At 47.8% G+C, this 13,853-nt stretch overlaps 2 protein-coding genes across 2 annotated transcripts in view; one reads left to right on the forward strand and one right to left on the reverse strand.

Annotated features, from left to right (window-relative positions):
• Positions 1–10,491, forward strand: part of LOC1281547 (uncharacterized) — a 12,584-nt gene extending 2,093 nt beyond the window's left edge. The window contains exons 2-6 of the mRNA XM_061645799.1: positions 5,843–6,872; positions 8,793–9,533; positions 9,612–9,744; positions 9,822–10,143; positions 10,215–10,491. Coding sequence (XP_061501783.1) covers positions 6,628–6,872; positions 8,793–9,533; positions 9,612–9,744; positions 9,822–10,143; positions 10,215–10,345 — 1,572 coding nt within the window. The 5' untranslated portion in view covers positions 5,843–6,627 and the 3' untranslated portion in view covers positions 10,346–10,491. The remainder of the gene's footprint in view (positions 1–5,842; positions 6,873–8,792; positions 9,534–9,611; positions 9,745–9,821; positions 10,144–10,214) is intronic.
• LOC1281546 (uncharacterized) lies at positions 10,438–11,731 on the reverse strand. Its single transcript, XM_321471.6, has 3 exons — positions 11,535–11,731; positions 10,841–11,445; positions 10,438–10,766 (listed from the first exon to the last, which is right to left on the reverse strand). The coding sequence occupies exons 2-3, from the start codon at positions 11,180–11,182 to the stop codon at positions 10,488–10,490; spliced, it is 621 nt and encodes a 206-aa protein (XP_321471.6). The 5' UTR covers positions 11,183–11,445; positions 11,535–11,731; the 3' UTR covers positions 10,438–10,487.
• Positions 11,732–13,853: the final 2,122 nt, after the last annotated feature.

Consider the following 13,853-nt stretch of genomic DNA (forward strand, 5'->3'; position numbering starts at 1 on the left):
CTTTTGGTTTAGATTTGATAGACAAATTTGCGTAATTTTCGCAGTACTTGAGGTGACTTTTGCTCAAAAAATCACCCACGTCGGTAACTTGAGCGCGACGCCAGCGCCGAGCTCTTTCTGGCACATTGTGTTCAATCAACCGAATGCATGGAAATTGCTGCAATAGAGTAAATTGATTTAGCTGCGGCTGTTGCAGCGAGTTTCGCTCTCACATCCTCTGCGGCTAGGAAAACTAAAATAGAAAAACTTTGTCCAAACGATCGAGCGGTTGTGTCGCGGTTCGAGAGATTGCTAGTTCGAGCGGAGTTTGATTTCTTCGCATCGAGTTGCACAATAGCACCAGCCGAAGGTAGACCGTACCTTGAAAGTCTGATGAACCAAACCGGGGCCGCGAAGCGTACGAATTGCTGTGATTGAATATGGTGAGAAAATTAAAACAACATCGTGGCAGGCAGAAAGTGGCACAAAAGTTTAATGAGAAACATTCTAAGCCTCTCTGAGAGGGCAAGAACGTAAATTAGAGATGCAGACTGCGGCGCAAAGTTCAGTGATTCATATCGCCACAGCTATATATTCGCGAGGGTTTTGTTTTGCATCGCTAAAAACAAAACCCCAGCTAATAGTACCCGCTGGGCACACTTATCGGACAATGGCACCGAAGCATTCATTCATTCATCATCATCATCCAAACCCCAACAACGATGCGGACCCGCAGCGCATTCTCAAAAGACGAATCTCATGACTCCGTGATGAGCAGCGGAAACGTTTCGCGGAGTTCTTCCGCGGGTATCAACCCTTCTGCCCGACCGACACGCCATGTTCTTGCCCGATAAAACCCCCATTAGCGACTACAGCGTGAGACATTCCCGTTCGCTCTGGGGGAGGAAACAATGACACCGAGCATTAGAACAGCAGAAAGAGAAGGAACAGAAGTGATGTTGTATTTTCATGTGTACACCTTCCCCCAAAAAACGGTGTTTCGGGATGAAGAATCATAAAAGAAAAGTGTACCACACAGTAGAACTACGGAGAAGGGAGGTTGGGCGTTTTATTTAAGCTTCTTTCTTTTGCAAGCGCTGGGTAGGAGTGAAAGAATTAGTGGGAAAGGCAAAAGAAAAGCGCCCAGATTAGCTTTAGGTGATATCCACTAATCTGAGGTCATTTACCGCTTATACATAAATGAGCAGCTTGTGATGGGATTTCAAGCTAGCTGTAAATGTTCGCAGCATTTTCAAGCGTTCTAGTAGCTAGAAAATTACATGGAACTTCAGGAGTTCTCCAAAATATGAGTTAAAGATCTCAAAACTGTCTTAACAATGGTACCATACTTGATTGTACACTTGATGATTCATTACAGTACTTAAAAAAGGCTTTGCACGAAATAGTAAATGTTTCTGAAGAATTAAAAGTGTTACACCTGTTTTGAGGCATGAAAAGCGGTAATCCAGTTACCGCGCGTATATGTCGGATGAGTTTCAACGCCTGTTTTCCGCATGTTTTCACGAGAACGGTCCATTCTTACAGCTCTCAGCCGAAACAGAGCGGCTAGAATTTAACTTCCCCGAAACCTTCAACGAACGCCTGTCAATCAAGAAGTTGCAAATGCCGGAAAGAAGGAAACAAAAAACCTCATTACAACCAATTTCCCGCATTACCGTATCGATAACGGAGCAAGAATTCTTCCAGCGTCCAACGTTCGTTGAGGTAGTGTGGCCTCCTTATCGTTAGAAGTTACGCATGGTTGGGCATGGATGGGGGGAAAATCAATCGAACAGCTTTTGCACCATGTTGCGCATAGATCATGCAACAACCGTTTTACTATTTCCGGTCCCTGGGACACGGTTTTCGTCCTCCAGCCCATATGGTCCCATTGGTTGCGGAGAGTCATCTCTCTGTGCCTGAATTTCCATTACACCATTACTCCATAAATCACTGCGTCATCTCCACCATCCGAAGTTGGGCCCTTGGCTCGACGGTGGTAATTATCCTCCAGCAGCTGTCGATCTAGCGACTCGCTTTCGGTCAGTTCAGCGATCTTGGTCACGCACAATAAATCCCCACTTCCGAGGCATTTTCTCTACAAACCGAGGCGAATGCAAAATGTGCCCTGATGCTTCACATATTATACGGACATCTTGAAGTGCTGCCGTCACGCCACGCGCTAGGGCCCAACCGTGCGCCAGGAGGTCACACCATCCGATTTATGTTGCACAATTTGCACTCAAAACCAGCGTGTGGATGTACAATGGGGTGGTGAACGAGCATGTAAAGGCGTAAAAAACAACAACGGAGCAACCAGTTCATGGCGGCAAGATCGTCTAGAAGCTCGATTGTATCGATCTGCGTGCGGAGAGGGCCCCGGTTTTGGCCAAATTTTTCAACCATTCGACGGAGGTTACTGATTGCATCATAATCGATGGGTCCATAAGCGTAACACTTAACTAATTACACTCCCTCCCGCGTACCTTTTGGGATCACAGCGATGCCTTCGATTTGTAAGGCACATTAAGTGTGGGGAAGGAATGTACGAGGTGTGTTCGTCCAGCGATCGCCCCATAATCGTAATGTGGTGTATCGAAATTTTGAATGCAAAAGCAGTAGCAGCAGCAGCAGCATCCAAAGTTTTCGCACACCTCATTCACACGGCGCCGGTAGCGTTGATTGCACGCGGAAATTAAGCCAAATCGATCACCGCACATTACACCATAAACGATGAGTCAAAATTTAACAGCTTCCGAGGATTAATGATCTGCGCTAGAGTTGGCTGCAAGAAGATAAAAACAAAAGGGGAAGAAGAGGATCGACAAACGCCGTTTGAAAATGCAAAACATCGGAATACCATCCGACGGTTGGTAGGCATTTCCCCTTGGAAGGTAGCGTGTGATAGGTTTATTGGATGCGTAAATCAATAACCGTGAGTTTCTTGTGCGCACTGGTTTTTATAACCCCACGCAGAAGCTCCCATTCCCACCTGACTCGCCACCCGGACTCAGGTTGCAGACTAATCACGGGCAACGCCGATTGTTTTTTTTTTGTTTTTATTCAACCCTCTTTGCCTGCGATGATGCTAATGAAGCCTATCAATTTCGGAACAAGGTGAAAGAAGGCTCATCACACTTTCCACGCGCTTTCTTCTCCACTGTGCAGCAAGCGCTGTGAGCCGGCGGATGGCAATGCGTGATATCTCGGGGTGCAACTTGTTCAGTGGGTCAGTGGGCCGGTCGTCTGAGGTGGGATAATCTAATAAGAGTAACATTTAAGCAACAATGCGTGGTAATCGATGGTGGTGGCTGGTTGAGCAAAAAGTCGGCATGTTGCTTAACCCTGTTTATGGTGTTAATGGCAGGGGAGGCTAATTTCTCGAGAAGCATGTGGAAAACAGAGTGAACTCGATAATGACACGCGTTGTGAAGTTGCTTGAAGTTGGTAACCCAATGAAGCCTAAGTATCAACGCCAATAAAATTCTTCTCCTAATTACTACAACTTTTGAATCGGAATCAACTTCCGCTGTATGCCATTCTCTCGGCAACTACCCATAAAATTCTCGTATATCTCGCGAACAAACCTGACGACTGGAGGTAAACATTCCGTTAGCACGATATGATCTTGCACGCTTCGGTGTTGTCCTCGTTCCCATCTTGTCCAGTCCATTGGTTGGTTTTGTTGTCTTCGCTGCTCCCACTTTTCTCCCATAATTGTAATTGATGTTACGAACTGTGGAGTGGAAGAGAAGATGCAGATGCACTGAAGGCACGGTACAGCAAAAGCCCGTCAAATGCAACAGGCCAACCGGCAAACATGACGCGGCGACGATGAAGAGCGCATTACATAACCCGATCGCATGTCTTTTTTTCCCTTCATTATCCACCTTACCCATTTACCGATGCCCCTTCGTACCCCATCGTTCGAATTCCCATGGGTTGAGGCTTTTTTTTACTTCTCTCCACCGCAAACACACTCCATTCATGAGTGTTTGTTTTAAAATTACACTCAACTTCAAGTGGGTAGGAAGTCCTCATCATACAACGCAAACCGACTCTGGAGGAAAAGAAAACTAAACAGCCACTTTCAGCGCACCGAGGCGGTGGTACAAGCATTGACAAGTAGCTGCTTATCATGCGATCATACCTCGTGGGTGGTTGGGACGGTGGGACTACCGCTGATAGTGGATGCGGGAAACTGGGATGTTTTCTCTCTAATGTTGCTATCGGAACCATATTCTTCCGCTGTGTTGTGACAAAACGTACAAGATGCTTCATGGCATACCTGTTAGTAGATGTACTGCAGACGACAACAGAAGATCGCGATCGCAGCGATAACGGATCTTCACATCTTAACACTCTACTACCCTGTTTCACCAAACATTCCAATTGCGTTCACACATTTTTGCCAACAAAAACCACCAACTCTCATCTCAATAAACCGTTACCGTCGCCGGTAGCACACTCTGATCTGGATACGATCGATTTCTTCCGCTACTTTATACCACCCAGATGCGACGGGGAGAGGCAGTGCAGTTATGATTGTTTTATTTATTGTCTTGACACCTCGGTGCGACTTGCGGTACCCCGGGCCCGGGGAGCGGTAATGAGCTTTCCCAGGGAATTTTCTCCACACCGGTTCCTGGTGAAAAGTGGGACAAACTTGTCAATACATCTTCGTCCCGCTTTGCAGGTGGGAGAGCGAACGTTCTGTTTCGAGCAGTGGGGGAAATGGAGTTCTACTTCTTCCCGAGCCAATCGTTGGATTGGTTGTAATTGTAAGACTATTTAATTAAAGACATTACCGCTGCCGACGACGAAGACGACGACGATGTTGCACTAAGTGCGCGTGCTTAAACGATTCTTGCCGCTGGCGCAATGCCGCTGGGAACTAGTTCAAGATCGTCTGGAATCTTGAGATGCCCGGGGTAGAGTCAACCCACAATCCTCCGATCAGCGCGGAAAGATCATTCAACTTCTAGCTTCGTTGTTCACATTTCGGGTCGAGCTGTGCGCATACCATAGCATAGATGAAGTCACTTAACGCTTCGGTCACGACCACTTGCCGTGGCGTGAATAATGGATATGGCGTAGGAGACAAATCGATCAAACGGCGCTTTTTTGTGGTGGCGCGTGGTGAGAAGATCGTGCCCGACGGTACGGTTGTACCGATCGTGTCGATAATGAAATGCACGGAATTGAATTGTTGACGTTTATTGAGTGTTTTGCAGAACGATTAACGGTTCCGTTAGCTGGCGCAGGAGACTTTAGCATAATTGTAATGACATTTGAGCAGATTTGGACGCCTGTGAAATGGTGTTCAAAACTGGTGTTAGAAACATGTTAAATAACTACCAAGTTTCCTAAGAATATAGAATCTCAGATATATGTTCAATATAAACAATACAAATTTCTCGGTTTGGTTTGCTCTTTCCAAGATCCAAGGTTCTTCTTCCAAGATATTCTGGGACATTTATAACCTTTAACATTATGTTTGATCAAAGATACAGATGAACTAGAAGATGTCCATTAGCTTGATGACGTACAAAGAAGATCTTAATGATCTTTCGCCAATGCTCATCACTGCACAAATTTCCTATCCAAAATTTGTTTGATTCCACTGAACAGATTGAAGGTATTCCTCCCATCCGGTGTCGATCGGACGACTTCAACGTAACTAATCTCTCATGACCCAATTTTCCTTACCTCAACCTATTATTAACAATTGAGCTGCACTGCAGTTTCTGCCCAGTCTGTTAGCGAACTATTTTGTCCAACCACGCCTATCCGACCACCCCGCTAGCGCAACCAAGCTGAAATCTAAACCATTTTCCAACCATTTCCTCATCTATCTTTACAGGCGAACGACGAAAGTGTGGCGATTGTGGCCCACCACGGCGACACAACTAATACCTTAAAACAACACAGACACAACCGAATCGATTTTCTGCGCCACTATTCCACTGCCGTACAAAGCTGGTGAACGCTGAAGCTGGACCGACAAATCTGTCCGCCTGATGACATGTTGGCGGACGAGCATCACTGCCGCAGCCGAGGGCCGATGCCGTTACCGTAACGTGCCGCGCTTGATCCGTGCGCGATTGTTTCGCTCGCCGGTGGTTGGGTGGAGCTGTGAAAATTTCCACCGCGGTGGAAAGGCCTTCGTGAAAAGGTAGCGAGCGAGAGAGGACGTGAAACGTGCAGTGATGCAATAACTGTCCGCAAACTCGGTGTGTGTGTTAGCATAACAGCGAAGGGGTCTTCTGCGAACCGTGAATTTTCCCGTCCGTGAGAACCTTGGTGCGGAAAGTTTGCAGGAAAGGTGGCCCGAGAGGATGTCGTTTAGTTTTTTGAACGGTGTGACATGCGTGATCCAGTGAACGGTGTAACGGTGCAGAAACAGCTCATAAGATTTGAGTTTTATGGACATCAGTGAGTGAGTGCGTTCGGTGTTAACCTTCACCCGATTGCAAGTCTAAACACACACACTCTTTCGGATACGCCATTCGGATGTAACGCACCGCAAAGCGTTTCAGCTGAACGACACCCCGGGGACCGGAATTCGAGTGAACAGAGTGCGAAAAAGAAAGAGCCGCAACATCGAGTGACGGTTGCTGCGAGCAAAGAAACCATTCCCATCCGCTAATGGCGGACAGTCGCGAAAGAATTCGTGCCCCACCACGGGACGGGCGCGAAGGGTTCACCAGCCCGCGGCAGGTGCTCCGGCGGCTGATGCTGCTGTCGGAGGGCAGACAGTACCGGGAGGCTGCCACCGTCGTCGGACGCCTCGGACCGTCCGTGCTGCGCTCGGTTGTGGCCGAGCTGCCGATGGACATCCTGATCGAGGCGCTGCCTCACAGTACCTACCTGCTCGAGTCCTTCTTCAACCGGTAAGTTCGTGTGCACTGGTAGTCCTTTCGAAATGCCGTGAACCTGTTTGGCCGTTTGGGTTGAAGTGGAAGTTCAATGGTAGGTTCGATGGTACACTACTACTACTTTCACCATCGCTTCTCGCACAAACGAGTCATTCCTCATTCGCGATGATATGTTTTGCATTCCCTTTCGGAGTTAGCAGCAACACGCCCCTAAGGGCAGCTTCTCGGCCGGCTAGAAAACAAAACAATAGGGCTAAAACGATCCAGTGATCTTCGGCAGGGTCACAGCTTCCTTCACACCGGCCGCCATAGAATGGCCAAATTTCGCCAATTTATTATCGATCGGACATTTGATTAATGGGAAGGTGAAATGAAAAGTTGTTTCACCGCCGTGCGTAGAGAGGTGGAGATGGAGGCAGCCAGCCGGGTCTGGTTGGCCCGGGACAGTGTGTTAAGGTCAAACCAGTTCTGTGCTACAGGGTTTGGAGATGGGATGGAAATAAATTAAGCAGAAAGAAAGTGTCCGTTCGCAAGTCAAGGGTGTGTGTGTGTGTGCGGTTGTTTCGCAGTGTTCGGTGAAGATTTTATGATTTTTGTCAGTCGAAAGGATTCAGCCAAATGACAGCAGCATTGGTGGTTTCGCAGCGGGGGTCGTTTTGTTGATGTTGTTGTTGTTGTTGCTGTTACTCCCAAGTGTGGTTGTTGTTTGTTGTTGATGTCGAGAGGCTGAGTGGCAATTTCTCCATCAGTCGCGTTGCCGAAAGGAAACACAAACGAAGCAAAAAAAAGCAAGCTTAAAAACGCTTTACATGTCTCGATCGAGCTGCTTTCACTTGTCACGATCTGGGCAGCACTCATTTAAACGAACCCCTGGGATGGGTAAAATTCCAACGGAGGAGGAGGTGATGATTATTTAGCAAATTTTGGCACCTGATTTTATTGAACGGACTCCTCGGAGCGGTCGATGGTCTGGTGACAACAATCCAAACGAGCGGCAGTTCATTAAAGGCCCTCAAGTCGGTGGAAGAAACTCGTCGGAAAAGCGGTGTAGAACGAGGTGACACGGGCTGGAAGGGGGAGGGCAACAACATAAACATAAATCGAAATGCTAACGGTATGCGTTTGGGATATTGGGATTGAATAGTGGTTGGCAGCTACTTCGGAGCCATACGGAATCATTTCGAACACAGTGCTGAATCGATCGTTAAGCAGAGCATCAGCATATTGAAATGATCACCGATTGAAATGCTTCTTTTTGGAGCGTGTTTTTTTATTTCCTCTTCCGCAAGGGAAATTGTGATTGGACTAACAAATGCATTGAAAAGCGGGCAAGTCTTGCGGGAATGACCTGTATTCCAACCGAAAGTGGTGGGTAGCCGATGCATTTTCTTTGAAGAGAAAATAAGTAGGCTACAACCTAAAGTAGATGCACAATGGCGCTGAGATTGCTCTGGTATGTACGTACAATTTGAATTACGCTAGCCTGTTGGAATTCGAGTAGGAATTAGCTCACCGGTCGAATTGCCTCATCCATGGCCTTAATTACTAATCGAGTGGAGAGCTTTTTTTTGGTTGAGGCCAAAGTTTAACGCCGAATTCGATACGCTCTAACTAAAAGATCCAACGGGATATGTTATCAGTTGAAGAATGAAGGAACTCACACACACACGCACCAGCGCGGTACAGTTAATTGACCTGCGTAGGAAAACAAAAACTTCTTGCTCGCGTTTCGATCATTAATCATTTCGTGCCTTCAATAATGCGTGCATGGCGTTGAAGGTACGGCAGCTCCATCATATGTAGATCGTATGCGTGGGACGTAGATGAGAACGCTCATTTCCAATAGCCCTCTTTATCCTGATTACTCCAAAATCTGCCAATCATTCCAAACTAGCTTTGGTTTAATATTTCACACACTCTTTCTCTCTCCACCAGACTAAATGCCGTTGTGGCCACCCCACGTCCGGACGTCCCGTGCGAGGCGATCATGTGGCATCTGGTGAAGCTGTTCAGCAATCCGCACGAGACGGGCCTGCGGCAGCGATGCATGAAGCTCGCCCAAGCCATCGGTATCTGGCAGCCGTCCCTCAGGGAGTCGCTGCTCGCCCGCCGCAAACAGCTCGATCAAGCCATCCAAGGGCTGGGTGTGCACGGACTTACGGCAGATCAAACCGGCAGTCTTATCTCGCTGCACGTGGCGCTCAAGAATGAGCTCCAGCGGCACATCGACACGTACAAGGCGGCGATTCACAAGCTGGAGGAGCTGAGTCCGGTTACCGCCCATCAGGATCCTGCTCAATCGTCCCACCAGCGCCTGCTGGCGATCGGGTACGGGGACATTCAGCAGCGCCTGATCGACAACAAAACGTTGCTAACGATGCTAGACAAACCGGCGCTCAAGCAGCTGGCCCAGCTGGTGGAGAACCTGTCGCAGCGGGTACAGAACGACAAGGAGGTACTGTTTTGTGTGGGACAGATCCGTCGCACTGATGCGACGGCTAATACCGAGGAACGACCGGCGGCCGGGTTGCTGATGAACTACTCGCGCGGATGTGACACGGTGTTGGGACTGATGGGACCGATCGCCACACTGCCTCCGAGCAGTCCTACCAGCAATGGATGCAGCAGCGGTGGCAGTGATGGCTACCATTCCGATTCTGACATTGATGAGACGAAGTAAGTTTGGGCGCTTGTTGGATGGATGGGTTCAGGGGAATCGCTTCTTATGATGTCTACTTGCCCTTTTCTTTCCAGTTCCGAGTTGGTACGACAGTACAGCGTGATGTACAGCAAAAATCGTATCGACACACTGGACTCGCTGAACGCACTACCGCAGCTCAAGCACGCCCATCAGCTCAAGGCAAAGATACTGTTCTCCATCATCGTGGTAAGTTGCCCCGTGGTTGATCTTTTCTACCCAGTCAGATTCTTGAATAATCGCGAATGTGTCTTCCTGTTTCGCAGCTTGCCTTCCGTGCCTGCCACGGCCTGAAAGAGCGCAAGGTGCTCGAGGTACGCCGCACACTGTTCGTGCTGGACGCAAACGACGATTCGACGGCCACGCTCGATCGGGCAGTGCGGCAGCAGCTGAAGGAGACGGCCGACCGGTTCCCGATGGGCGACGTCGAGCGACAGGTCGCCAACCAGGTGCTGTCCACGCTGCACGAGTACCCCTGCCTGGAGGCTTGCATACCGCTCATCCACTACATCAGCGACTGCGTGCGATTAGCGTGGCGCATGGTGAACCAAACCAACCCGTACTATCTGGATACGGACTTTACTCTCGGTAAGGGAGGAACCTCACGTTCAAGATATCTTGACCATCGCTCATGCCACTCCTCCTTCCTATTCCCACAGGTCTTCTGCAACCGGAGAAGCACGAACGATACCCGATATCCGAGAAGCGGTCCGACATTATCCGTGCGTTCTTGTGGCCAGCACTGATGCAGAATGGACACTGCGTGTACAAGGCGGTCGTCGCTACTTAACATGCGCACACACACTATGACCTTTAGGATCAAGCACCAATACTAACACACCGGCACGGACGCACACCTGTACATAGAGAGAGCAAGAGTCCTTTTCTGGGTGTATTTTTACTGTGGAAATAAAATTTTATTTGTATACTTTTTAAGTCGTCTTTGCTGGAGCGTTGGGTCGTCGCGCCTCGAGCACGTCCGAAATCGGTAGCGGCTGAAGCTGCAGCTTCGTGCACGCCCGGCTAGCCCGGCTACACTCGAGCAGGTGGGCCTGGTAGTAGCGCACGATGTCGGTGGGAAACTTGAACCGCTTTTCCTGCTCCTTTTCCAACCCGAGGGCGTACATGCCATTCTTGCCGGCGTGTCGAATAAACAGGTGGAAGTAAGTGTCCGGCGCACGGATCGAAAGGATGTAGCGAATCGTTTCGTGCTGCGTTTGGAGATCATAATAAAAGAAGTTAAATAAAGATTTGACCACAAATCAGCACTTAATAATGACCTTACTTTTAGCTTGAACGGTCTCACTATACACGTCCCGGCGGGACGATCCCGCAAAAGCAGCTCACAGTATCGTCGATCGATGTCGTAGTAAAAGGGTTCTAGCTCAACCGTATCATTGATCACCACGTAGCGTGGTTTGTTTGTCAACACACTGGCCGAAGACAGCTGGATCGTCGGCTCCACGGAATCGCCCGCCGTCACTTCACAGTCATCAAATTGCTCTGCCCGTCGACAACGGCAGTACACGAGATCGCGCAACACCTCCGAAAAACGGTCCACTAAATTGACGATCAAATGGTAGGAAACGACCAAACAGCAGCAACTCATCGCACCGAGCGTGTACATCCAGCGTGCACCGTCTACCAGCAGGAACTGTACGTTCGAGAGTAGCAAACAATCTGCATCTACACATCCAGCCCAGGTCGAGCAACCGAAGTATCACAACTACTGTGCCGGTTTGGCCATTGTTAGCGCAGATCAGTTACGAGGCGCAGGATCAGGGGAGCGCTGTGGCTGGTGTGCGGCTCATCTGGCTGGTCGTTTGCCAGGCAAGCGTAACCAATCCGGCGGTGCACATGTGCGTTCGGTAGTTTTTATGAGTAAGTCTCCTGATTGTCATTTATTACCGATTGCGTGCGGAGGAAGAAAGTGAGTGAGTGTGTGTGTTTGTGTTTGTGTGTGAAAAAAGTACACTTACGGATTGAGCAAACGGCGTTTGGAGCCGTTCTGTAATCCGGTTGGATGTGCTAGTGTGGTGGTGGTGTGTAGAGTAGGTGAAGGGTTCTATTCGGGGGTGTCGTATTCAACGTTCTTTGGAAGATGGAATGGTGTGTATTTCAGGAACAACGGAGCTCGGAGCTCAAAATAATACCACGAAAGTTAATTGCTTTCTATGAGTAATTCATTGCTCGTAATGCAGGACACGTAATAGGAGCTGAAGGTTTTGCAGCGTAATAGAGACGACCTTCGGAGTTTTTATTAGTTTCTTGGGAGTAAAAAGAGCTCAAACAAATACGAATAAAGCAAAATTCCGAAAGAAATTAACTTTAAAGCATCACCTCAATTTTCTGCATACTATAATCTAAAACTATACGTTTTTCTCAAAGGTACTTCCTACTTACATGAAAACGTGGACGCAGGAACAGAGCGAACACATGTCACAATTTGCGACTCGCTGCGCGATTGTCGCGAACCACTTTTTCCTTTTTCCCAGAAAGTTTGCATGCAATATTGTGTGAAATGTGTTGCGTTGAAGCCGGGTGCAATGTTTCAATTTTAACGGTTCGTTTCCCGGAACAACTTCGAAATTCAAAAACTGTGGCCAAATTTGAAATTGATTGGAAAGTTTTCAAACTGACCAGTAAGTTGGCACATTTTGTTGGCGCATGGCTGCTGTGTTGTGATGGATTTGCCATGAATGGAACATCTCACTCGGTTATTATCGCCAGGATCGAGGGAAACTAGTGACGGAACTGCGTCACGACACTTTGGTAATGCGTATGAGCTCGGTAAACCTGACTGTGGGAACATTTGATGCCAAATTGTATGGACGAACAATCAAACTCATGTTACGGGGACATTTTGCAGCAAGAGGAATCGTTTGTTTCATGTTTATTGTATTCTTTTGGAAGAACATTTTTGGGCACATTTACCAATCAAATCGAGTACAACATAATACCGACTTAGTTAAAGTGATCTTTTAGGGCCAATTTTTCAAATAGATACAAAAAAAAAATACAACGCTATTTAACAACCGTTGCCGCTTAGCGCATTTTTGAATTGCATGCCTTTCTCGAAGAACCATCAAAATATTTCACCGATTCGGAAAAAAATCTTGTTTTATGTGTCATTCAAAAAAATACAACTTATTTACATCGTTAGGATGTACGAAATGATTTCAGATCCAGTAGTAAAAGTTCGAAACAAAACATTGCACCCACAAATCGCAAGTCTTCTTATGGCATTTATGATGAAAATTGCTCTGCTAAAACAGTGAACTGATATAATTAACTCATCACACACATGTAAAGAGTTCTAAACCCGCGCCCTGTCGCTTTCCCTTTCCGTTCACGATCGCATAAAATGTTGTGCCGTCCAGCGGTCGTTAGCACGTTTATCAACCGCTCGTTAATTCCACCGCGCGTCTGTTTGCCGAGCAGTCGCTTTAATCGATGCGTAATTTGCACCGCAATTACAGTAAGCAATTATGTTCTGCCACTCAGATGGACGTGCTGCTGCTGCTGCTACTCCATGTGTACACAGAAGACCACCTCTCAAGCGATCCGGTAAGCATCTAATGAAAGCAACGCGACGATATGGTAAGCTGATAACCAACAACCTGTCAACCCGCTCAAAACACATGTGCATTAGGCAAAGGGTGTTATGCCGGTAACTAGTTGCCACCCAAGAACGGGTGAAAAGCTCTGCGCTTTGGGCGCTATACCGTCACCAAGGCGATCTTGAGCTTTCGATCAACAAACGGTCAATGTCGGGATAATGGCCGCTAATAATAAGCGAAACCACCAGCTGGGCTTTTTGCGCAATCGGGCGCAGTCGTCGCACGCCTACAGGGCTGGAAGTGTGCCCGATTCGGGGCGTGTGTGTGTGTGTGCAAGACATCAACCATGACATCGGTTCTACCATGAACTACCGGTCGATTTCAAGTTAAGAGTGTTTCTACATAATTAACATTGAAAGTAAAACATTAGTGAAGCTCAAAATTATGAAGACACATCAACGACTATCGCATACAATGCATCAAACAATGTAGATACCGTTATTGTCGTGCGCATTCATGTGCACTTACTGCAGTTTCTGTTTCGAGCAGGTCGTCGGTGATGTAATGATTCAGCTTCCGTGACCATTTATCGTGTCATAACAAAATCATGTGGATGGCAATAAATCGATTGCCACCGCGGGGTAATGAATGAACGTCTCGAGTCCTTTCCGCGGAGTGTATCACTTGGCATTGGTGATGACGTCCATTACTCGCTAGCCGCTTAGTAGACGCGCATGT

Source organism: Anopheles gambiae, chromosome 2, assembly GCF_943734735.2.
Source record: "Anopheles gambiae chromosome 2, idAnoGambNW_F1_1, whole genome shotgun sequence".
Taxonomy (NCBI): Eukaryota; Metazoa; Arthropoda; class Insecta; order Diptera; family Culicidae; genus Anopheles; species Anopheles gambiae.